This window comes from Giraffa tippelskirchi, chromosome X, assembly GCF_054371585.1.
Source record: "Giraffa tippelskirchi isolate mGirTip1 chromosome X, T2T-mGirTip1v1.2.pri, whole genome shotgun sequence".
NCBI lineage: Eukaryota > Metazoa > Chordata > Mammalia > Artiodactyla > Giraffidae > Giraffa > Giraffa tippelskirchi.
The window spans coordinates 124,861,856-124,887,372 of record NC_137289.1 but is presented as its reverse complement, the minus strand read 5'-3'; the positions used below and the strand labels follow the sequence as shown (position 1 = coordinate 124,887,372).

The 25,517-nt window shown below is 34.7% G+C and overlaps 1 protein-coding gene across 2 annotated transcripts in view; it reads right to left on the bottom strand.

The window, feature by feature from the left end:
* DMD (dystrophin) overlaps positions 1 to 25,517 on the bottom strand; it is a 2,147,259-nt gene that overhangs the window by 1,396,399 nt on the left and 725,343 nt on the right. For both annotated transcript variants that reach the window (XM_081564318.1, XM_081564319.1), the window contains exons 19-20: positions 17,911 to 17,998; positions 5,478 to 5,719 (exon numbers count right to left, since the gene is read on the bottom strand). In XM_081564318.1, coding sequence (XP_081420444.1) covers positions 5,478 to 5,719; positions 17,911 to 17,998 — 330 coding nt within the window. The remainder of the gene's footprint in view (positions 1 to 5,477; positions 5,720 to 17,910; positions 17,999 to 25,517) is intronic.

Below are 25,517 nucleotides of genomic sequence, written 5' to 3'. Positions count from 1 at the left end.
ATCATTTTAATTAGAGGGACTCTTTGCTCTGTTTTACTCTAGCTGTCCTGTCATAATTGTTAATAACACTCCTTTTCACTCTCAAGACTGTTCTGATTTGTTTACTCAAGTCACATGGACACTCTGCCAGGCTATCCAGTGTAGTAGTCTCTAGTCTACTGTGACTACTGAGCATCTGAAAAGTAGTTAGTCCAAATTTAGATGGGTTGTCATTGTAAAACATACACTAGATTTCAGAGTTGGTATGAAAATACAAACTCACATAGATTTAAATAATTATTAAATCTTAAAATGATACTTTTGACATATCAGGGTAAATATAATACATTATTGAAATTCACTGACATATCTATTTTGTTTTCCTATTTCAATGTCATTTGTAGAGCATTTAAAATTACACATGTAGTTCACATTTGTGGCCTGCATTCGATTTCTTCAGAACAGTGCTGTTCTTGATATAAATGTTTTCAAACTCTTTTGTCTCCAATGATGTTGCAGTTCATAAGTATCTGATACATATATAATTTGAACTCAAAGAAATTACAAAATGTCCTTTTTTAAAATATTACCACCATGATTGTTCACTTAGAAATCATAACTATGCTACCTCTAGAAAAAGTACTTCAGGATCATTTACCATTCAAAATATAAAAAACAGGATAATTAAACTTCAAAAATTGGATCACAAGCCAACTGAAAGTGAAAGTCACTCAGTTGCATCTGACTCTTTGCGACCCCATGGACTATACAGTCCATGGAATTCTTTAGGCCAGAATACTGGATTGGGTAGACTTTCCCTCCTCCAGAAGATCTTGCTGACCCAGGGATCGAAGAGAGGTCTCCTGCATTGCAGGCGGATTCTTTACCAACTGAGCTATCAGGGAAACACAAGCCAATTAGAAAGGAAAATTATAGAATTATATTAATTATGAACTAAATATAAATCTCACCTTCTTGGAAATTCAAGTAAATTATATATGTGTATATATATATATGTATATATATATATATGTGTGTGTGTGTGTGTGTGTGTGTGTGTGTTTGTCATTTTTACCTGTTGTGTGAATGATCTTGGGCTATCCTGCTAAATATTCTACCTAAGGTGATGCATCAAATTAATAGAAACCAATGGGGAAGAGAGAAAGAGTAAGGGTGATAAAAAGAGATGGAATTGTATAATCAGAATTTGGAACTTTGTGGCTGAATGCAGCCACAAATATATGACTATATATATATATATATATATTTGTCATTTATATATATATATATATTTGGATGCATGCATACTCTTTTAGAGAAAGTAACATTTGTCTTAGGAATGAAAGAGATAAATTTATCACATAGATTATTTTGTCTATTTTTAGAAGATATAAAAATACCTTTCAGAGAAATTTTGGTATGTGATTATATCAGTATGAGTGGATTCAGGTAGGTTAATCTCTAACTATCAAATTCTTCTGGTAGGTGAAAATGAAAGACATTTAAATAAATGAGGAGATGATCCCCATCTCTCCCATTCAAATATAAAGCCTCTTGATCAAGTGCGAGAAGGTAGGTGTATATTCATAGATGAAGAATAAAAAAGAGGCAAAAGGTAATACTCTGTGGTTTGGATCATAGAATTACAGACATTCACTTTGTACACTAGACTTACAAATGGTAATGTCGACATCTGCTGTGAAACATTTAATAACCCGATTTACATTTGGCCAGATGGAAGGCCGGCAGTCTCCCTGTTTAGGGGGCTATATAAGGAGCCTATAGTATAGCAAAGTATATTCTGCAAAACAAAGGGGACTTTGAAACTAATAAAACATTTGGGCAAATGTTCAGCTGGGATCTTAAAGTTCTGAGAGTAAATTATAGGAAATATCATTCTGACCTCAAATATTTAACATTTAAAAAAAGTTAACAATGCTAACAATTACTCGTTATTTCCATGAAAAAGCCTTAGTGTGGTTGGTCCTCCACAGTAAGGCATGTTCTCTGAGTTTGTTTATCCTTTAAAATTGTATGTTTACCCTGGAAAAACGTTTATTTTTCTCAGGAAAATGTCCATGGATTTCTTCTAATTCCTAAAGTGCTCCCTAAACCTCAACACATCAAGAATAGTTCTGGTAAACATTAGATTCTGAGTTAAATCTTCACCCTACTCCTAAAAAACATCTCCAAATAACAGACTACACTGACAAATAGGAAGGGTAATCTATTTACCTATCACTAATCACAATGAAGTAGTACAATTTTACCCGTTGTATGAATGATCTTGAGCTATCCTGCTAAATATTCTACCTAAAGGGATGCATCAAATTAATAGAAACCAATGCGAAAGAGAGAAAGAGTAAGGGTGATAAAAAGGGATGGAATTGTATAATCAGAATTTGGAACATTGTGGCTGAATGCAGAAAAAAAAAAATAATTTCACTTAGGATAACTTCTCTAACCCTGAGAGGATATTTAAGATATATAACTCCCAGTGATCTCCATTCTCTCCTCAGAAAGAGACCAAGGTCCTAGCGTGCCCTAAGAGTCACTGCTTTGTCTCCTATGTGAAAATTGAAAGTGTTAGCTGTTCAGCCAGGCTCTTCTGTCCATGGGATTCTCCAAGCAAGAATGCTGGAGTGGGTTGCCATTTCCTTCTCCAGGGAATCTTCCTGACCCAGGGATCAAACCCCGGCCTCCTGAATTGCAGGCAGATTCTTTACCGTCTGAGCCACCATATGCTTGCATTTTTGCCTTTTTATGCTCAGTATTCACATCGGCCTTATTTCAGTTCTTTGGTCATTATTGCTCCCTCCCACCATGTTTATTCTGCCTGAAGCCTCCTTCTCTGCTGTTCTCCTAATTTCAACTCAAATGTACCTGCCTCAAGGAAGTTGCCCTCAGTGGCTCTGTCAAGGTCAGGTTTTCCCTGTTAGATATTCTCCCAGAACTCTATTCAAAACGTTTGTCCCAGTGGTAATTGTTTATCTGTTTATTTAATCATTTATTTAATGTTTTCTCATCTACTCTACAATAATGTTATGAGGGTAGGATCAATGAATGCTCACGTTGACCTTCCCAAAACTTAAGTGTCTACCACCCCAGTAGGTCCTAAAGGTAGAACTATCACCCCAGCAGGATTGGAAGGAAGGGCATAAAGCCAGAGAAGATTATTCTTAAATCTTAAATTCAATGGAATCGGCCATGCTAAATTTTGGACTTGATTAGGATCTATTATCCCTTCTTTCTCCCCTATTTTTACTCCTTTGGGGATAGGAATGCCTTTCCCTATGTCTGTCCCACCATCATATTTGAAAATACAAATGTCATCCTGGTTTTAATAGTCCACAGCCGGAGGGGCATTTTATCTCAGGATGAATTGTATGTTGAGTGTCATCCATATCTGATTTAAATGATGAAGAGATTTTGGACTTTAGAGTTGGTAGTGGAATGCGTTATGACTTCTGGACTTTGGGGGCTCGTGGTATGTGACAAGGACATAAATAGGGGGCAGGGGGATAATCTGTGGACTGGATAATGCCCCCCCAATTTATGTGCTGAAACTCTAACCTCAAAAGGTGGCTATAATTGGCTATGATGTTTTTAAGTAAGTAGTTAAGGTTAAATCAGGTCTTAAATGCAGAGTTTTTATCTGACAGGACCAGTGGCCTTACAAGGAGAGAGAGAGCTTTCTCCTTCCATACACATGTGCCAAGGGAAGACCAGGTGACGTGGTGAGAAGGCAGCTGTCTGCAAGCCAGAAACAGAGTTCTCACCAGAAGCTGAACCTTGCCAGAGATTCATCTAGGACTTTCAGTCTCTAGAATTGTGAGAAAATAAATTTCTTTGTTTAAGCCACACAGTCTACAGTATTTGTTATGGCAGCCCTTACCAGTTAATACACTTAATTTCATTCTTGGCCACGTTAGAGACACTAAATATGTATTTTATAGATGAATGCAATTTGAAGATGTAATTAATATCTACATTTGAATCTCAAGAAACAGGTTAAAGAACTATCATCAGATTTTTTTATTGCAAGAAATGATATAGGTGAAATATTCCCCTAATTCACAGAACAAAGTCATGGATTCTATTCTTTAATAGCAAAATGTAAATGTATCTAGAATTATAGGGAAAAGAAATTCCCTATACTTGTATATTTCACTAATAAAATAAATGCCTCACTATAAGGTATTCTTATTCCAAAAATGTATTTGCTAAATGTATTTACTTCCTAGTAAAGCTGCAGTTTCATTATGTGAAGAATCATCATCAAATCCTTCATTTGACTTACCCTTCAAAATAACTTTGAATTTCTCATCACTTTCTGGGTTCAATAGCCTCCAAACCAACCTTGTCATATCTCCATCTTCAGTTTCCCATTACTTAAACCATTATTTCCAAAGTATGCAGATTAACCCTCATTTCACTGCTTTTAAAATTAAACCCAGTCATCTCAGTCTACCCTTAAAGTTCATCCTGGAAACCTTTTGATCTATGCTGTAAGCAACTTCCCACTTTCCATGAAAAGTGTTTAACTATGCAAACTAACATTTTGTAGTAACTACTTATGCAAAAAGTTCAAGTTGTTTCTATTGCTATATCTCTTGTTTTCTTACACATGCAGGATACTATTTAAGTCTCTTTCGAAGCCCTTTTGCGTGTGTTGCATCTTGTTTACCCTACTAGATACACAGCCCAACCTTCTCCTGTAACCCAGGATAATGACAGTTATAGACTACCACTTTTTGTCCTCTGACTTCTGATTAATTTTAGTTGATGGGGAGTCCTGTTCAGATTCTGGAGGCAAGAAAGAGAGTAAAACAGAGTGTCTATTTTTCTGGCTCCATTCCTGTGTTAGCACTTGGACTGGCTCTGAAAGCTATCTTTACAATGGACATCTAATTCATCTTCAGGGTTTCTGTAACTTCTCTCTCCCTGACCCCTTCTATTTTAAGAATAATAACAGCTCTGATGCTGGGTTACTGTACTATCCCTTGAGATTCCTCTATGTTCCAGGCACATATAAAAAGTATTTTTGTAAATGACCTTCCTCTAATTATCCAAATTTAATAACTGTCATTTTAAAAGATTTTCCTCATATATTTGACTACATAAGATATCAGCTGCTTGTGTTTGTGTGGATTCCACATTTTGAACATATGACTGGGTTTTCCTCTTAACTGTAATAAGATAGAGCTCCAAATTATTCTCCACTTTCCATAGGATACATGTGGTTCTCACATTCCAATACTGCCTCGTCATTTTGCAATCTGACAAAATCAATTAATTATGTATAACTAAGCTTTTCAGGACTCAGGTATTCATATGTTACCTATTTAAAATGATTCTCTTCACCTTTATTTTAATCTTTACTGTGTTTCACTAAACACTTAACAGGAAAATTTTCTCATTAAGTACTCTGCTATTCTTCTGGAAATTTCTAAGAAATTCCTACTTATGATGCTCCAAATAGGAGCAAAGATTCTTACCTTACAATTTTTTAACTGGCTTTTAACTGCTGTTGGCTCTGATGGGGTAGTGGGTTGGGTTTTCAACCAGTTTTCTGCAGTAGTTGTCATCTGCTCCAATTGTTGTAGCTGATTATAGAAAGCGATGATGTTGTTCTGATACTCCAGCCAGTTAAGTCTCTCACTTAGCAATTGGCAGAACTCGATCCACCGGCTGTTCAGTTGTTCTGAGGCTTGTTTGATACTGTCAGCATTAACACCCTCTAGAAAGACAGATTTAAAATATATATATATATCCACTGAAGTCACAAACTGAAAGACATTATCTGAAAACCAATGTTGACTCAAGTTTAAAACTGTTCATCATCTGAATGATTTCAAATAAGTCATTTATTTTTTGAAGAAGTTGAAGTATCATTATGATCTCTGATTATTGACTGCAAATTGCTGGAGTTGCATTTTATCAAAGAACATGAATACAACAAAGTACTAGATAAGGATACATAAGATATAGTAGAGTAAAATACATTTAAATAAAAACAAAAAATGCACAAAGTTATGATGGGGGGATGGAAGATTACAGACAAATAACTTTTTGGATATTGCCAAATAAATGTTAAATATCATGTATATTATTAAACTATACATCTAAAAAGTAACTTATATTTTTACTTTTTAAAAAGATTTACAATTAGTTGAATTGTTATTATTTGGATTTTTTGTTTGAAATCCTTTTATTGATCACTGTCTTTATTGATCATACATGTCTTTAATTAAAATATGGACATAAAATTTAAAATTTCCAATTTTTAAAAAATTTTATTGGCCATCTAGTTGATTTATAGTGATGTGTTAGTTTCAGGTATACAGCAAAGTGAATCAGTTATACATATACATGTATCCACTCTTTTAGATTCTTTTCCCATGCAGGCCATTACAAAGTATTAAGTAGAGTTCCCTGTGCTATATAGCAGGTTCTTATTAGTCATCTATTTTATATAGAGTAGTGTGTATATGTCAATTCCAATCTCCCAATTTATCCCTCTCCTCTCATTATTCTCTGGTAACCAGAAGTTTGCTTTCTGCATCCATGACTCTACTTCTATTTTGTAAAAAGTGAACATATATTTTTAAAAAATCAATTTAAGTATCTATATTTGCTATACAAAGCCAGAAATAAGCAGACAACTACACATGAGTCCAAAGAAAGAAAACAAGCATTAGGAAAAATAATCTTTCTAATTATAAAGAAGCTTCTTAAATTATTTACACATCATTTACAAATGTAGTAGAGGTTGATCTGAATATTTGAAAACCAGCTATAGAAATAAAAAGTCTATCAAGGGCAAAATGGAAACATAACCATATCATTATCAACTTCAGCCTTCCAGAAAACTACTATGTCTTAGGGAATATGCTGTCTTTTAACATATGCCATCTCATTTAATTTTTTTTCAAAATGCGATATGTAACTAATCCCAATATGTAACTAATGCTGTACTAATGGAGAGTACAGCAATATCACATTAGTAAATCTGTAGAGTTCACAACATGTAAATGTTCTTACACAAACAATTTGTTTACATAGAAACTTCCTTAATAAATTACACTAAAGAAAAATATTGAGTATAATATGGACATTAAAACATAGCTATGAGAGCACTGATCAGTTCAGTCAGTTCAGTGCAGTCGCTCAGTTGTGTCTGACTCTTTGCGACCCCATGAATCGCAGCACACCAGGCCTCCTCGCCCATCATCAACTGATAACTTCCTAATATTTCTGAAATACTGAATACTCAAATGTTTCCTATTCCTACATATATTCACAGATCTCAAAAGAGATCATAAGCTCAGTGTAAGAGTCTCCCTCTAAGGGGCTAATGTGATCTAGTGAAGACCAAATTGTTCAGGAGAATCTACTTTTATGAATGACCATTTTATACAACTTTCTGATAATATGATTTAGTCAAAGGAGCAGTAAGTTATTAAGAAGTCTGAAGACCATTTCTAGCAAATATGAGGCCTGAAGTTCTGCTAACTTGTACATGCCTCCCCTTTCACTCTTTCTAAAGAATAAAAAACATGGATTTGAAGTCAACAACTATATTATTTTATTCTCTTTTACTTTCCTCTGCTCAGATACTCTTATTTTTATTTTGTTGTAATTATGCTATGCTCCCAAACCACATCTCTCAATTCGTTTGAAACACAGCTCTAGTTTCGCTAATTTCAGAGATTGACAGTATTCAAGATGACACTTCAGAAAATAAACCACAAATACCATTTCCACATATACAGCTATAAAAGGCAGCCTCTGGTTTGCAGGAACAAACTATTCCTCTAATACCCTTGTAATAGTTAAGGAAGCAACTGGATTTATTGAGAAATTGAGACATCTCGATGTTTCATGGGATATTCTGCTTGGGATAATTTGGTTTTGAGCAGTGACCAAGAATTATACCAAAATATGTTCTGAGGGATGCCACTAAGAAACTATAGTTATAAAATGATCATATGTGTTGCAAAGTATAAGAGAAGAATCCAAATGTCCGGTCATATAGGCACTCATCTTAAGAAAAAATACTATGATAAAATGATGATAATATTGCTGGAAAATGAAATGGAGTAATTTAAAAATACACATGGTAGAAACTGTATATTATGTTAGAAAATGACTCAAAAATGTGCCATGGATCTAAAGGACCAGATGTTTAGGAGAAATATTTTCTCCTGCATCGCTTCAGTCGTGTCCGACTCTGTGCGACCCCATAGACAGAAGCCCACCAGGCGCCGCTGTCGCTGGGATTCTCCAGGCAAGAAAACTGGAGTGGGTTGCCATTTCCTTCTCCAATGCATGAAAGTGAAAAATGAAAGTGAAGTCGCTCAGCATATATTAAATGTGAATAAGCACTTAGAAAGGAGTCCTTGGTAGTCCAAGTCCATGACAGACAAACAAGAGATGCTAAATTAAAAGTACTGATGGAATGATGCTGGATTGAATTTATTTAGCATTAGTCCAAATGATAAGGGGATACATAAAATATTATCTCACTGTTCCTGAGGTCAACCATATGAAAACCCCTAAGCAATTGGAAAAAAATAATAAATTAATTTTCACATGAATAATACATGTTAATTTAATTAGCAAAATACAAATTAAATTATAATGAAGTATCAGTAAGTTCTATGGTACCTAATAAAATGCAGAGATAGAATTTAATGAGTCCTTGATCATTACTCAAAACTATCAGTTCAATGTCATGCCTAAAATATATCCAAATGCTAAACATTGCTACAAAAGAAATTAATGTAAATGGGAAAAGTGAATTGAATACCATTCCACTTTGAAATCTACAGTAGTCTCCACTTACAAGCATATTGCCCTTTATAACTGAATAAAGGGAATGAAAGTATAAGAACAGGTACAAGAAGGATCTCTTACTAGGATAAATGGTAGAGGCAGGCAAAAGGGTATAAAAGTTCACATTAAGAGCTCTGGTATTAGGCACACCTGAGTTAAATCTGACTCCTCCCTTTACCAAATGAGTAGGTTCTAAGTACTTTTATTGGACTTGACTTTTTTCATCCATGGAATGAGGATTGACATGTACACACTGCTATATATAAAATTGTTAACCAACAAGGACCTACTGTATAGCACAAGGAACTCTGCTCAATACTCTGTAGTACTCTAAATGGGAACAGAATCTGAAAAAGAAATAGACACATGTGTATATATAACTGAATCACTCTGCTGTACACCTGAAAGTAACACAGCACTGTTAATCAACTATACTCCAATATAAAATAAAATTTTTAAAAAATACAATTAACTTCATAGAACACCTATCAGGGTTATGAGTTAACATGTGTGCATTGTTACACCAAACATGCCATATACCAGGCAACCAATAAATATTAGTCAATGTTAATATAAAGAAATGAAAAAAGAACCTATAGGAAACAAGGAAAAGTGGTCAGATCTTTCAAATGGTGAAATTAGGGATAGGAGGAGAGTTTTTCATGACTGAAAAAGATCATTTGTGAAAAATAATAAATATTTTTTAAAGATAATAGTAATTTTATATAATATGGCACTAATATGGGATAAAGTATATTTATACACTTTATAAGAAATATCAGTAATGAATACATAAGAGCTTACTAGGGAATCTTGGAATAATCGGTCATAAATTTATAATCATTTGAAATTCAAGTTACAAAGGATAGCCATGCCAAAAGTTAAAAACAGAAATTTTTACATGTCACTGAATAATATATGATTTTGACTGCAGAAAATCAGACATTTTATTACTAAGGCTTTATATGGAAATACTGTATTAATTCATATATGAATATGCTTTCTGCTCAACTAGAGTATATTGTGTCTTTCTAAACTATAAAATCCCCTAAGAAAAATGTCTCCACTGGTAGTATCTGATAGAATTCTCAGCTTAGAGTAGGTACAAAATAAACACACTTTACCTGTGAACTTGTCCAACACCAAATCAATAGCTTACTTCATACAAATACAAACACTAGGGGAGCAATAGTCACAAACGCGAAAAGCCAAATACAGAGACCCAGGCATTCTCTTTTCCTTCGAATTTGATTTAAAATACTTGGAGGAGGGATCAACTAAAATTGGAAATGTTATTACTTCAACTTCATGAATTAATTGGCCATCTATTATCTAGTACTAGTAATGAGATTATGAAAAGGTCCCTTAAAACTTTTCAGAATAAATAAAAGTACTGTTTCCCCAGCAAATACTCCCATGTGAATAATTTTATTATTCAATATAATTGTTTTATGTGCATTTCATAGAATTATGCTTAACTGAAAACTTTAAGTTTCAAGACAGTTTATAAGTGCAGATACCTGCAAAGTTTTAAGTATCAACTGTTTGAGCATCTGTTTTTCTAATTTTTTCTTAGCTACTTAAGAACACAAACATTAACTCACCAGGCGTTATGAACAATACTTATGGAAACCATTTCGTAGTAGCACATTAGAATCTCAGGGATAATGGATCATAATCCATTCACATTTCATATTCTAAACAACCCCTGAAATAGTCTATGAATAAATATATTGCACCCAGAGGAAATGGATCGTTACTTGAAGTGCATCCATTAATTTTATTACTTGTATACAGTGCATAACAGACTGTTAGAATAATTTTAATTGTGCACCACCTTCCATGCAAGTACTTCAAAACTGCCACTTAAAGTGAAGTGTTCCTCATCAAGTATATTCATCATTAGCCATGAAGCCAGGGCAGAATAATACAAAACCTGTATTTTCAGAGCTCTTGAGTTAGAAGAATATTTGGAGTGAAAACTTAAAATAAAGTTGCTAATAGTCTTCTGTTTTTGTTGCATATTAAGTGAGGGTCAATACAAATCCACTTGGCATTTAATATAGTATCCTAAAATGTAACTGAAACTTAATCAGAGTCCATGAAAATAAGGTCTGAGTATTAGAGACTAATTCTAGGGTGTTTTCTGATGACATTAACTTTTATACAACTGCCACATAATCTTGTTTTAGAAAATAATAGCTTTTTAAAAAATAGGTTGGGCATAAAATTCATGTCCTAATAAGTTGAATATATAAATTTACAAATAAAACTTTTTTCATTTTTTCTTTTTCTAAACAGCACTGAATTATAAGAGGAAAAAAGTCAGATCTCTACTCGTATTTGCTTTTGTGACTAATTTTCCACAACACTGACCTCTTTAATTTCCTCCCTTCACACACACACTACACTCACAGACACACAGAGACACACCCAGACACACATACCAGGAACCGAGTCTCTTCCTTTGGAGATTAAAGTTAAACAAAGAAAAATGTGTCTGTCAATTAACAACATTTATTGAGTGTGAATTCTGTGTAGACCATTATCCCAAGTGTCACGTGGAAAAACAGGAAACATAAATCAAGCTGCCCAGAACTCAGGAAAGAATAAGAGAAGAGGAAATGAGTCCAACTGTGGAAAGGTACTCATTCATGATGGAGGGGCTGGGCTGCTGCAAACAGTACCATTTCCATGCCCCACTGATATACAGAGCAGCTACAAAATCACTTCCTATTAAAATATACAATTAGAATAGTTATTGCCTCTGAAAATACTTCACAGTGATGTGAAAAGATAATGAGAGGTTTGCCTTTGAGGTGAGTCAAACTGATCCTAATGCTTGCCCTTACCCATCTGACAAAGTTTTGCCCAAATTCAAATGACGTCATTCATTTTAAAGTATTTAATGAACTATAAATCAAAATACTAGAAATACAGTTCCATACTTAATATTATGGATAAGAGGAGCCCTTGTCTGTGTTATCAGTCTGTGCTATTTAATTATGATACTTAGCAGACTTACTATTAGGTTTTACCTTAAACACTATAATCTAACACTCATGGGATGATGGTTTTGAAAAGTTCTTTTAGTCTAATATACTAATAATTACTACTTTTATTTAAACATTTCCTTAATGTGATTGTCTTCAGGCTCTTAATTAACACACAGAAAACTACAATTAGAAACTGAAAGTGAAGCACAATTTAATGTAGAAAACATTACTAACCCTATTAGATAATTATAGGATCTCCTCTGGAAATTGTGGAAAAACCATTTTATAGTTTTAAAAAAAGGAAACTGAGCTACGCTTATGTTTTTAAATTAATGTTGTGATGCAATATTTTGGTAATTTCAATATTAATAAAGGAAAATAATTTATCAAAACCAGAGTCTTTTTTTTGTTATATCTGACTGAAAAGGAGACTAAATATTTGATGCAAGAACATTATTTTACAAAAAGAATTAAAAATGAAGTATAATGCTAAACAGATAAAAATGAAGTAAGCATATTTTTAGGCATAAAACTGTTCTAGACTGTCCTGAAGTCCCATAATCTCATTCAAACAATGAAAAGCTTTTGCTCTGAAGTTATGCAAATGAGTTAAAAGCTGTTCAAAATAAAATATTTGAAACCTGTGTTTATTAATAATCTATATTACTGATATAATAGCAAGATACTTGATATTTAATAGCTAAAATTTTCTAAAATTTTAATTAGTTTATATCATTTTGTGTTTAAATTAATATTAAAATAAACATTAAAGAGGGTCTATATTGTATATTGTTTTAATTTAAATAAATAAAAATCTGCAAATTCCCCTTCTCAGAATATCACAGTTACAGGAAACATATGTAGATCACTAGGTACCCAATTTCATCTGCCACTTACTCTCATTAAAGTTCTAGGATGTGAATACTTTATAGAGACTAAGGCTATGATACTAATCCTATATAGTGACAATAAACTTCATAAAGATTCTATCCGTGAAAAATTTCTCCAACAAGAGGAAGAGCTCTCCACCATTCAACACTATAACACTATCCCCCATACTTATCTGATCAACTGATTTTGATACAGGAGAAATCAATGTTAATTAAAAGAAACAGTTACACACATAAATCAAAGTTGTACCAAAATTTCATGTCAAAATCCCAGAAATTGACATTTTATATAATATTCTCCCCTTTAGTATCACTGTAGCCTCCTTTTTAGTCTATTATGATCATGAAGATCCTTTATAGTCTTCTAAAAGAACTGAGACACTTAAGAGGAAAATGTTCATGTATAGCTTTCATGTATGCAAATAATTTATGCAACCTTTTGGATTTAAAAAAAGGTCCCAAATGAATTAATAAGAATCTAATACTGAATTCCTGCATATTATTCAAGTATATATCATTCTACTGAAAAATTCACATTATAGTTGATATTAAAACTCAAGATATTTAATAGTAACTGTATTATAATATCATGCTTATAATACTTGGCATTTGATAAGATGCAGCCAAAATGAAAATTATCTTCTAATTGTCATAACTTCTATTTAACCCTGCAAAACTAAACGTGTATTATGAGAAACAGTGTTTTCAGGACATACAATTGATTTTTAGCACAACTTTGCAACATCAAATGAAAGCAGTTTCTTCTATATTGGCATCATGGTAATAATCTCTGTATTTTTAACCATTTTGAGACACTACCTCACTCCCTGTTTCTCAGCGCCTTTTTAAAAATCATTTGGTAAATGCCTTCAGGACTAACAGATAATTTTTCTTTTGCATTTCTTAAGTGGTGCTAAAAATTCATGCTTTCAGTAGATACTTAGAAATGGCCAAAACTGATTTGGAAATATACCATTTGGGGTCAAAACTGATGTAAACTATAAGCATTGAGGAATCTTTTTTTGCATGTCTTAGAGTTTCATTCTGAAGGAAAAAGAGTTCCAAAATCATTCTAGATACTTTAAACATGCTCTAATCTTATGATAAATTATTTTATGTAAAAAATTCAGTTTCCTATGTGTGTGTATATATACATATATATGCATACACATATATAGTTATGGAATGCTTTCTTTAAAACATAATAGCTATATTTATGCTTATCTCCATACATATTTTAAACTATGAATATAGGTTAAGTGTTGCTATCATGGGGAATCAAACATTTAATGTATATATATTTGCATTACTTGGATACAGTTATAACATCATGTAAGAATGATCTGTCTTTATCTTAATTTTTAAGGACAAGATATGTGGTTAAAAGAATAGATATTTACATGGGATCATAAATGAAGTACCATGATTCAACTCTCTTTTTCCTTTCTATAAACAAAAAACAAGGATGCATGTGTTTTATATGGTTATGAATTTTATTACAACTCCATAGTCACACTTGAGAAAGGAAATTCTTAACTTGCAAACTTAAGAGCTTTACTGAGATAACTGTTGAGAAATCTGGTTTAAAGAAACTTCAGTGTGTCTTTCAACTTCATGAACCACATCAGTATACTCTAGCATTTGGTTCTATGTTGGTGGAGCAACTGCAATTTAGGATTGGGGGTTCCTCTGAAATATACCTCGAGAGGTATGCCAAGCACTTACTGCATGTCTCGCTTAACTCACAACTTGCACAGTTGCTTAAAATAAATACTAAGCAGTTTCTTCTGGGAAAGACAAAAAGGAACAAAATGATAAGTTAGAATCTTTGAGTGTACTTTTTAGTAATTATGTAAATTGTGTGATTGAATGGAGCACAGTAGAACTATCTATGCTCTATTTATAGCCCAAATTTGAAATTAATCACGTATCACTTACACCAAATAGTGATTAATAGAACACATGAGAAGCTTAAAATTTGATCAATATATTCATCCAATGAGGAATGTCTCAAATTGCACCCCCTACCCCTTCCTGCTCTTTGCATTCTACAGAAATTAGAATTTTCCTTCAGAAGTGTTATTCTTTTCTGACTAAAATTACCAACACCATTATCTCAATTACTGCCTTAATTTTGCTTTGCTAATTAGAATTTAATCAGCCAATTAATATTTATTAAAGACCTAGTATATATCATGATTTTTCTTCATGCTTCCAAAATTTTGAGCTATGAGGGCAATAATCTAGAAAATTATGTTATCATATGATCTTTTTAACCCATGCACGTGTGTTCAGTCGCTTCAGTAGTGTCTGACTCTGTGCAACCCCAGAGACGGCAGCCCACCAGGCTCCGCTGTCCTCGGGATTCTCCAGGCAAGAATACTGGAGTGGGTTGCCATTTCCTTCTCCAGTGCATGAAAGGGAAAAGTGAAAGTGAAATCGCTCAGTCGTGTCCAACTCTTAGCGACCCCATGGACCGTAGCCTACCAGGCTCCTCCGTCCATGGGATTTTCCAGGCAAGAGTACTGGAGTGGGGTGCAATTGCCTTCTCCAACCCTGCATATAACTTAAATTAAAAAATATCATTACTTTAATTTCTACATTTTAACTTATTTTTTGAGTTGAGTCATTCAGTTGTGTCTGACTCTTTGCGGCCCAATGGACTGTAGCCCACCAGGCTTCTCTGTCCATGGGATTTCCCAGGCAAGAATATTGGAGTGGGTTGCCATTTCCTTCTCCAGGGGATCTTCCTGACCCAGGGATCAAACCTGCATCTCAAGTCCCCTGCACTGGCAGGTGGGTTCTATTTTTTGAGTAATTCAGTGTATACTACTATCAGATAATCTGAGTTAAGATCTGCTTGATATTTGATTGTGAACCAAGCCCATTTAAAGTAGAGACCATGTAAAAGTATAGATTTTATATCAGTTTATAAAAATAAAAAAGTGACAATGCAGTTAACAGGGGGAAATTATATAACAGTATAATGATATTTTTAGATCATATAATTTTATGTAATATGAATATAATGATGTCAAACTCATCAGTTAAACTGCCCAGCAAACATGTATTTAAACAACTATATTTTTGGTATTTTGCATCTTCTATTGAATTCTATATATTCATCTGACCTATCTCTTGAGAAACCTGTATGCAAGTCAGGAAGCAACAGTTAGAACTGGACATGGAACAACAGACTGGTTCCAAATAGGAAAAGGAGTACGTCAAGGCTGTATATTGTCACCCTGCTTATTTAACTTATATGCAGAGTACATCATGAGAAACGCTGTGCTGGAAGAAACACAAGCTGCAATCAAGATTGCCGGGAGAAATATCAATAATCTCAGATATGCGGATGACACCACCCTTATGGCAGAGAGTGAAGAAGAACTAAAGAGCCTCTTGATGAAGGTGAAAGAGGAGAGTGAAAAAGTTGGCTTAAAGCTCAACGTTCAGAAAACTAAGATCATGGCATCTGGTCCCATCACTGCATGGGAAATAGATGGGGAAACAGTGGAAACAGTGTCAGACTTTATTTTTTTGGGCTCCAGAATCACTGCTGATGGTGACTGCAGCCATGAAATTAAAAGACGCTTACTCCTTGGAAGGAAGGTTATGGCCAACCTAGATAGCATATTTAAAAGCAGAGACATTACTTTGCCAACAAAAGTCCGTCTAGTCAAGGCTATGGTTTTTGCAGTGGCCATGTATGGATGTGAGAGTTGGACGGTGAAGAAAGCTGAGCGCCGAAGAATTGATGCTTTTGAATTGTGGTGTTGGAGAAGACTCTTGAGAGTCCCTTGGACTGCAAGGAGATCCAATCAATCCATCCTAAAAGAGATCAATCCTGGGTGTTCATTGGAAGGTCTGATGTTGAAGCTGAAACTCCAATACTTTGGCCACCTCATGTGAAGGGTTGACTCATTGGAAAAGACCCTAATACTGGGTAGGATTGGGGGCGAGAGGAGAAGCGGACGACAGAGGATGAGATGGTTGGATGGCATCACCGACTTGATGGACATGGGTTTGGGTAGACTCCGGGAGTTGGTGATGGACAGAGAGGCCTGGCGTGCTGCAATTCATGGGGTCGCAAATAGTCGGACACGACTGAGTGACTGAACTGAACTGAACTGAACTGAACTGTTATATTCTTTAACTTGTTAACCCAACTGTCAGCTATCATGTTTGGTTGCTTTTATTTTTAACCAAATACAGTCACGGGGCCCATTAGAAGGAGAAAATGAATTGATTTCCTAGGAAGATCATTGAATTTTTTAATGCCAACATGGCAATTAAAGTAAAAAATAATTCAAACACAGAATTTATGCCTCAGAATGCAGGCAGGTACTGGAAAAAGTTGACATGCCTAACAAAAACACATTCGTTACATTTGGTTATTATATTCTTATAAACATATTCTTAAAAAAATAACCTTGTTTGGAAATAGCATTATAGGGACAGGGGAGCCTGGCAGGCTACAGTCCATGGAGTCACAAAGAGTCGGACACGAATGAGCGACTAAGCACATACACACACTGACTTTCATAAACTACTTACACCTAGGAATGAATATGGTAGTATGACAATGACAACTGGAAAGAACTTTGTTTATAATCAACATCAATAGCATTTTTATCAGACAGCTTTTGGGGTACCAAGTGTTAGCAAAAATTAATTTTAATTCATTTAAAATTTGTTGTGTTACCTTTGTACTTTTACCTCACTCAAAATAAGTGAAGTTAAAAAAAAAACAGTTGCCACAAGTTAAAAAATGAAAACAACCCAGAAAATGTCAAATACATTATTAGCAAATAGGTATGGGAAAAATATATTCCAAAATTATCTTAAATCTGATTATAATCACTTTATATATATCATATGATTGCTTACATTTCCACTTATTTCTGCAAATCTTGTTTTCTTAAATCATTTGGACAAATGTAAGCAGACTTTCCACTAACATTGATTTCTCGGCAACAGACTGATAAAATATTCTACCACGTCTTATTTTCTTCCATTGGACTCAAAGTTGAATTTCCTCAAAGAATTTGCTTTGCATTAAGAAACAATAATAAAAAGCTCACAAACTCACTTTAAATTTTCATTCAGGAAGTGCTTGTCTGATATAATTCAGCTGATATATATGAACCTATGTGTTTATTATCAAATCCCTAAGAAGATTATCTAAATCAACTCCGTGTAATTACCATTCACCATCTGTTCCACCAGGGCCTGAGCTGATCTGCTGGCATCTTGCAGTTTTCTGAACTTCTCGGCTTTCTCTCGCTCTATGGCCTGCAGCATGATAACAAAGGTGAGTATTCAGTACAAGGATTGTGAAACTACACAGTCGTTATAATTTCCACCTGCCCTTTCAAGCCTTAAGGTATTTCACTCTGTCAGTTTATCACGAGAATCTAAAGATTTTTTTCTCAAGTTCTTGGCAATAGATGCATCAAAATGAGAATGAAGCAAAAGTCATTTTCATACTGAGTTGTTTCTTAAAAAAATAAAAATAAGATGTCTACTGTTAGCATTTTTTACCTAATAGTTTCTGAGGCATTATAAGTTAAGATTGCCCCCCCAAAAGGAACCAAAGTCAAATCATAACGAACCATGAAACGATAAACTGTTAGATCATTAAAGCGGAATTTACCTTTTAAAAATACACCACTGAAATTGTTCCTAATAACATCAGTATATATTCTTTATTAAAAATAAAACAGAAAATACAATAAGTATACACAATGGGAAAAAGTAGACTAGCATAAATCATTTAGCGAAAAAAAACCCCATACTGATCTAAATACAAGTCTGCAGGTTAATTTTTCTAAAATTGTCAAAGTACTCCCATTTCAAGGAAAAAGAAATTCAGTTTCATAAAGCTTCCTAAATCCCTTTGTGCATTTCTCCTACTCAAAGTTAACTTTTAAACAACAGAAACACAGTTACTTAACAAAATGTAATATTTGATACTGTTGAGGTTAGCAAACAATGTCTCTACAGAGACATCCATTCTAAGCTATCATGCAGTAGAACTATATTACTATAGTCATTAAAAAGCTATGGCTATAACAATGTTATATGTCCTGAAACTATCTGCAGAAAAAACAAGCTAAAATATATTAAACATATAATGAGAGCAATACTTCTATGATTTAATAGTCACCTTACACAAAAATGTCACTTGAGTTTGTGGCAGCAGGTTTTTATACATCAGACTGTTTTGTAAATTTTAGATATATAGGGATTTAAACAAATATTCCAGATTTTAATATTGGAGTACAGGTGGGAAGCATATAATAGATACGTGCACACTCTGAGGAGCATTGTTCAATCGAACCTTCAGCAAGAATGGACACAGTCTGTATCGGCATCCCACTAGCCACGTGTGTTTGTTTATTGAGCTCTTGAAACATGGCAAGAACAACTGGGTATATTTACTTTTAATTGAATCTAAGTTGACTTAAATTTTAAAAGCTACAGTGTGTTAACTGTAATTGCAGAGTGGAGATCTAGTGTCTTCCCTCTGAAAGCAAAAAGTTAAATATAGACACACAGATCTAGATATGCAGACATAAGTATAGATACAAACAATATGGCAACACTAAAAATACTTTCAGATAAGTAAGTAACCATCTAAACTGGATGATTCTCCAAGCATATCAAATGCTGGGAATGCTCATAAAATAATCCATACATTTTTAAATATTTTAAAAGATTCTCCAATTTAAAGAAGTAGTCACAAGTGAATAGAGTTCTTTAAATTTATTTTAAAAAGAGTTCCATGAACTAGGATTATTGGATTCAAGGTCAAAGAGAGCAAAATTCTAAAAGAGCTGATAGAATACATCCAATCAGACAAATGTAATATACATTAAAACTAATCAAAATTTAGAAAAGTAAGTGAAATAAAATACTATAAAATGACAGTCTTTTTTAAAAAGTATTTATAGCCTAGCTGGAATATAAACACTTTAAATTATGAAATCAAGGGCAGCAAATGAGAACACAGTTTCATGTAATTGGTACCAAAACTCCAAAGGTTATAGAAACAACATTTTAGTATCTTGGATTCTACTTGAAAATTTCTAAGTACACAGACCGTGGTGCTTGGGGATTTATATGTTCCCAGGATCCCATACCAATTAGCAGGTGAAACTTCTGGGTTACCTTGAAAGTCAGTTTCACAAAGACATTACTGAATTGTTTACACAAGCATGTGCACAACCATGGAAGGTTCTAGCTTGTTACTTGAACTGAAAAGTCCATGAAAATAAAGGAGCCACAATACACTGTTAAAGATAAGAACCTAGGCGAAACTCTAAAATTCACATTTTCTTGATTTTCAACTTTTGTCTTCCAAATTCTCTGTCCTTCACGTCTAATTGCTACATGTTTCCGAATACTTTAAATTTATTCTCCATTAAAAGATAAATGCTCTTTGCAAAGGACGCAGAGAAAAATAAGCATATTCTAAGTAAATATATGACATTCAAATACTCCCACTATCAAGAGCTACAGCAGGATTTGAGGTGTCTCAAATTTTAACTACATCAGATCAAAAAAAAGAGAAAATAAATACTCATACTATAACAAAATGACAACAAGGACAATGAGAACAAACTGTGTTCTTCAACTTAAACAGTTTTAGAATTACCATTTTCTATCAGAGTGGCCTCTATTTTATCTACATAGAGTTTTTTTAATATATGAAATTATATAAAGAGTAGAATCAGAATACCATGTTGTGTTTATAAAAAATGAAAAATTATTAATGGCCTTCTAAACGTCATGATCATAATCTCTTTATTCTAAGCATCTAATGGAATAATCAATTAGTATTACTAACAGAGAGACAAACATAATTGAATATCTTGGGGGCAAGATTTGAGCTTAAATAAACCTTGCTTGGTTAGCCATATTATTCCAATTGTTCTAATTTATGTAACAATAATCAGCATCATCACCACAACAAAACAATAATCTCTGGAGTAGGTACTATTACTCTCCCATTTTGACAGAGGAGGAAAGCGAGACACAGAGAAATTTGTGAAAGATTTGAAAACATTGACATAACCATGAAAAAAGTGGAGTGCCTAACACTGTGTTTGGAAAAGACCCTGATGCTGGGAAAGATTGAGGGCAGGAAGAGAAGGGGACAACAGAGGATGAGATGGCGGGATGGCATCAATGACTCAATGGACATGGGTTTGGGTGGACTCCGGGAGTTGGTGATGGACAGGGAGGCCTGGCGTGCTGCGGTTCATGGGGTCGCAAAGAGTCGGACACGACTGAGCGACTGAACTGAACACTCTGTACCAAATTACTGTGTATCTGCATTATTTTATATGTGTTTCATAGTAATTCTATCAGATAGAATCAGCATTATTTTCTACTATTTTGCACAAGATAAAACTGAGCGCCAATAAGATTATCAAATATCCAAGATCAAAGAGGTAAAGGGAATTCCTTGGTTGTTCAGTGGTTAGGACATTGTGCTTCCATTGCTGGGGGCACGGATTTGATCCTTGGTCAGGGAACTAAGATCCCACAAGCTGCCTGGCATGGCCAAAAACAAACAAACCAAAAAGATCACAGAAGTAGAAAGCTTTAGACCCCAGATGATCTAATTACAAGTTAAGGTCTCTTTCAAACATACTCTGCTGCTTCTAGGGGTATTTCAATGAAGATGAATCAAACAGATTTGAACAGATGTGATTCCAACTCATAGTAAAGATAACCTGATAGTTTGGATGTGTTCAGAGATGGTACTCAAAATATTAATGCAGCACGGGTACCAAGGTATCAGAAGGAATGCCTGGTCACTTGATATGTACACTGACAGTCTATAAGCTGACTGGCAACTGTGTACAGCCCAATTACTATACACCAATGCAGGATGTATATTCCATGCAAACTGAGTAACCGAGGCATAGAGATACAGGTTTAAGAAGCCATTTAATAGCCTCTTCATATTTGTCCATGTTTACATGATACCTGAGTTCTGATAAGTTACATCACTTTAAAGAGGAATATTGGAAAATAAAGAGAAATACTGGAACAAATGTGCCTTGTAAAGTATGAAGACCTTAGTGAAGAATCCAGCAACTTTCATTTCATACACAGCTATAGATGGTTGACGAAAAATAAAATGAAAAAATTTAGGGTAGCAAAGAGACAGGAATGAAGGTAATCAAAATTTTGAAGTCATTCTGTTCTCAGTTGGTTCGAAGGCTGTCCCCACTGCTTTCTGCTGTTTGACTCTCAGAAAGTGTCACCAGTTGATTCTCAGTCCTCAACTTACTTATCAGGATAATTTGGTTCAGAGCAGTCCTCTTATTGGGAATACTGATGTGACTTCCTAAACAATGAGCACACATTTCCTCCAACCTCAAAGACTGCCTTTACTCAGTCTGCCATGCTGGTTCCTCATCTTCCAGACCTCTACATCTAGCATGTTCTCGGACTCCATCTATATTTACATTTGTTCAGTCCAATGACTTTGCATCCTTCTTGACTCTTTATGTCAAACCCCACAGGCAATCCATCAAAAATCCTACTGATTCTCACCTCAAAACACATCCAGAAAGCGATGCTGCAACTGTACTCACTACTACTGCACTAGTCAAAAGACCCCCATCATCTCTCACGAGTCTGGATGTTTCAGAATAACCTACTAAATGGTATTCCTACTCCTGCCTTTGCCCTCTAATGATACATTCTCAACAGAGATGACAGAGGAAGCCAGCCCACTCTTCAGAAGTTCCCTTCTCACTCAGAGCAAAAGCTCAAAGCCTAACCATGGACTCACCCAACCTTCATCTCCCTACCCTCTCTGACCTCTTCTGTTACTCAACACCTTGATTATTCAGCCCCAGACATACTGTTTGTTGCTCTCTCATCCTTTAGGCAGGCTCTTAGCTCCTCCATCTGTGCATTTACCCTTCTATTTGCCTTAAATGCTCCTATCTCGGGTTATGTGTCCATTCTTCACTACCTTTAAATCTTTATTAAATGGTACCTTCCCAGTGAGGTTTTCTATTGCCACTCTATCTACACACACACACACTTAGCTCTCTTCCTACTTCATTTTCATCTCTGGCATTTATCAGTAACATTCTATATTAATCTGCTTAATTTCCATCATCCCCAGAAGCATATCAACTGTAGAAGGTAATGTATCCTTATGCATTCCCTTCTTTGTGCTATCTCCAGTGCCTAGAACAGGGCCTGGTATATGGTAGATGCATAAAAAAGCAAGGTCTATCATAGCATAACACCTCCATATACAATGTTATGGTCTCTACCACCTACCTTCAGTTCAAAATCTCTAAGAAGGTGTACATGTGTAACAAATCCTGGTAGTTATACATACAGGGGTCAAACCACCAGCCCAGGAGTTTAGGGGCTACAAGCTCTGAAAAGTAAAGCTGGCTTCAGTGAAAGCCTCCTGGAAACTTGAGGTTAGACTGAGAGTTGTGCACAACAATTCTCTCTCCAGCAGGATTGTTACGAAGTCCTGATAACAGGAATAAACAATGGCTCAAACAGAAAACAAAGAGTACTATGTAAACTTTACCAAGTCAACAGAATCACATCTTGGTACTTGAAATACAATGAAGAAAATAATATTAAAAAAAAAGAGAGAGAGTATAAACTCCCGACAACAGCCTACCAAACAAAAATTCAGGAAACATTTTTGGCATCTTCGTTAAGATATCCTGGACTCCAGGAAAAAGTGACATAAAACTATGAGACTAGAAGATGCTGAATTTAATAGAAATGAAATGAAATAGCAAGGCAACAGAGACAACAATCTCATAAGGATCACGATCCTAAATTCTTACTGGAGACTATAAAATGGAGAACTGATACTGAACAAAAGACAAAGGAATGTTTCTTGACTATGATACTAATCGTTATTCTTTGGACTCAGTAATAATTCTATTTAGCAAGTAGAGAGTATCATATTTTCAAGTACCCTAATTAAGTTATTCCTGAATTTTCAGACTGTGCAAAATCTTTGGCAACGCTGATATGTGGGAATGTTTTTTTTTACCCACTAGAGAATAAGTGGAACAACATTTAGTGGTCTCAAAAATTTTGGAGATTACTTTTTCTCAGATTTTCTCAAATGTTTCAGCATCTTCACTCTTTCTTCCTCGTCCATGGTTCTAAATCAATCAATCAGTCAATCTCTTTTCTTTCCCTCTCTCTCTCTCCCTCCCTCTTACATACACATACACACACACACATATATATAAAACACATAAATATATGGGCTTCCCTGGTGGCTCAGTAGGTAAAGAATCTGCCTGCCATGCAGGAGACATGAGTTTGATCCCTGGGTTGGGAAGATCCCCCGGAGAAGAAATGGCAACCCACTCCAGCATTCTTATCTGGGAAATCTCATGGACAGAGGAGCCTAGAGGGCTACAGTCCATGGCGTCACAAGAGTCAGACACAACTTAGTGACTAAATAAAAACATTAGTGAGATGCTGGTAAAAAGGAGGACATATAGTAAACAGAAAAGAGAAGTTCACTAGTTCTTCAACAAGCTGATTAAAAACACTTACAATCTCTTGTCCTCCTTCTTACCAGCATCTCTTTAATATGTGTGTGTGTATGTGTGTGTATAAACTTTCCCCTTGTTTTAAGGCCAAGAGCATCATCTGAATGTTAAGGATGACACCCATTTACTTACATACATTTCATCTTCAGTTCAGTTCAGTCGCTCAGTCGTGTCCGACTCTTTGCGACCCCATGAATCACAGCACGCCAGCCCTCCCTGTCCATTCCCAACTCCCGGAGTCTACCCAAACCCATGTCCATTGAGTCGGTGATGCCATCCAGGCATCTCATCCTCTGTCGACCCCTTCTCCTCCTGCCCCGAATCCTTCCCAGAATTAGGGTCTTTTCCAATGAGTCAACTCTTCGCACAAGGTGGCCAAAGTATTGGAGTTTCAGCTTCAACATCAGTCCTTACAATGGACACCCAGAACTGATCTCCTTTAGGATGGACTGGTTGGATCTTCTTGCAGTCCAAAGGACTCTCAAGAGTCTTCTCCAACACCACAGTTCAAAAGCATCAATTCTTCGGCACTCAGCTTTCTTTATATTCCAACTCTCACATCCATACATGACTACTGGAAAAACCATAGCTTTGACAAAATGGACCTTTGTCAATGTTAGTCCAAATATCTATAGTTAACTTTTAGCCCTCACTACTATTCAGAATATGAAAGGCCCCAATATTCCCCTTGCCAAGTACAATGTTTCTTATAGCATTAAGTACTGATAACTAAACAACCTATTCAAAATCACCTTATTTATGAAAACATGTCTGCCTTTGACATATGAGCTTTTTCTAATCTTTCTTCCTGTAGAAACTCATCCAGCTTTTCTGCATGTGTGTTCCTTAATATCTGTTTATCATATGTGTAAGCCTATGCATATATATAAGTGATATGTATACAATATTTAAATTTTAAATTTTTTCTTTTTATAATAGAACACAGTTGTGAAATAATTTTCTCTCAGAGAATAACACGTTAGTCAGTACATACTCTGTATGTGATCCTATGTTTGTAAGCTACTACTCAGAATCTACAGTATCTAGTACACAAAACTTCAAGTAAAAAAAGGCATCAGTGGACCATTCTATGAGTAATGTATTGCTCATCTTCAAATATATAATGTGCTCACAAAAATTCTTACACCTCATCAGGAAATTATGAATTCTTAAGTGTATACCTTCAAGTGCAAAATAAAAGACAATTCAAATCACTGTGTTGGACACATGAAACTAAT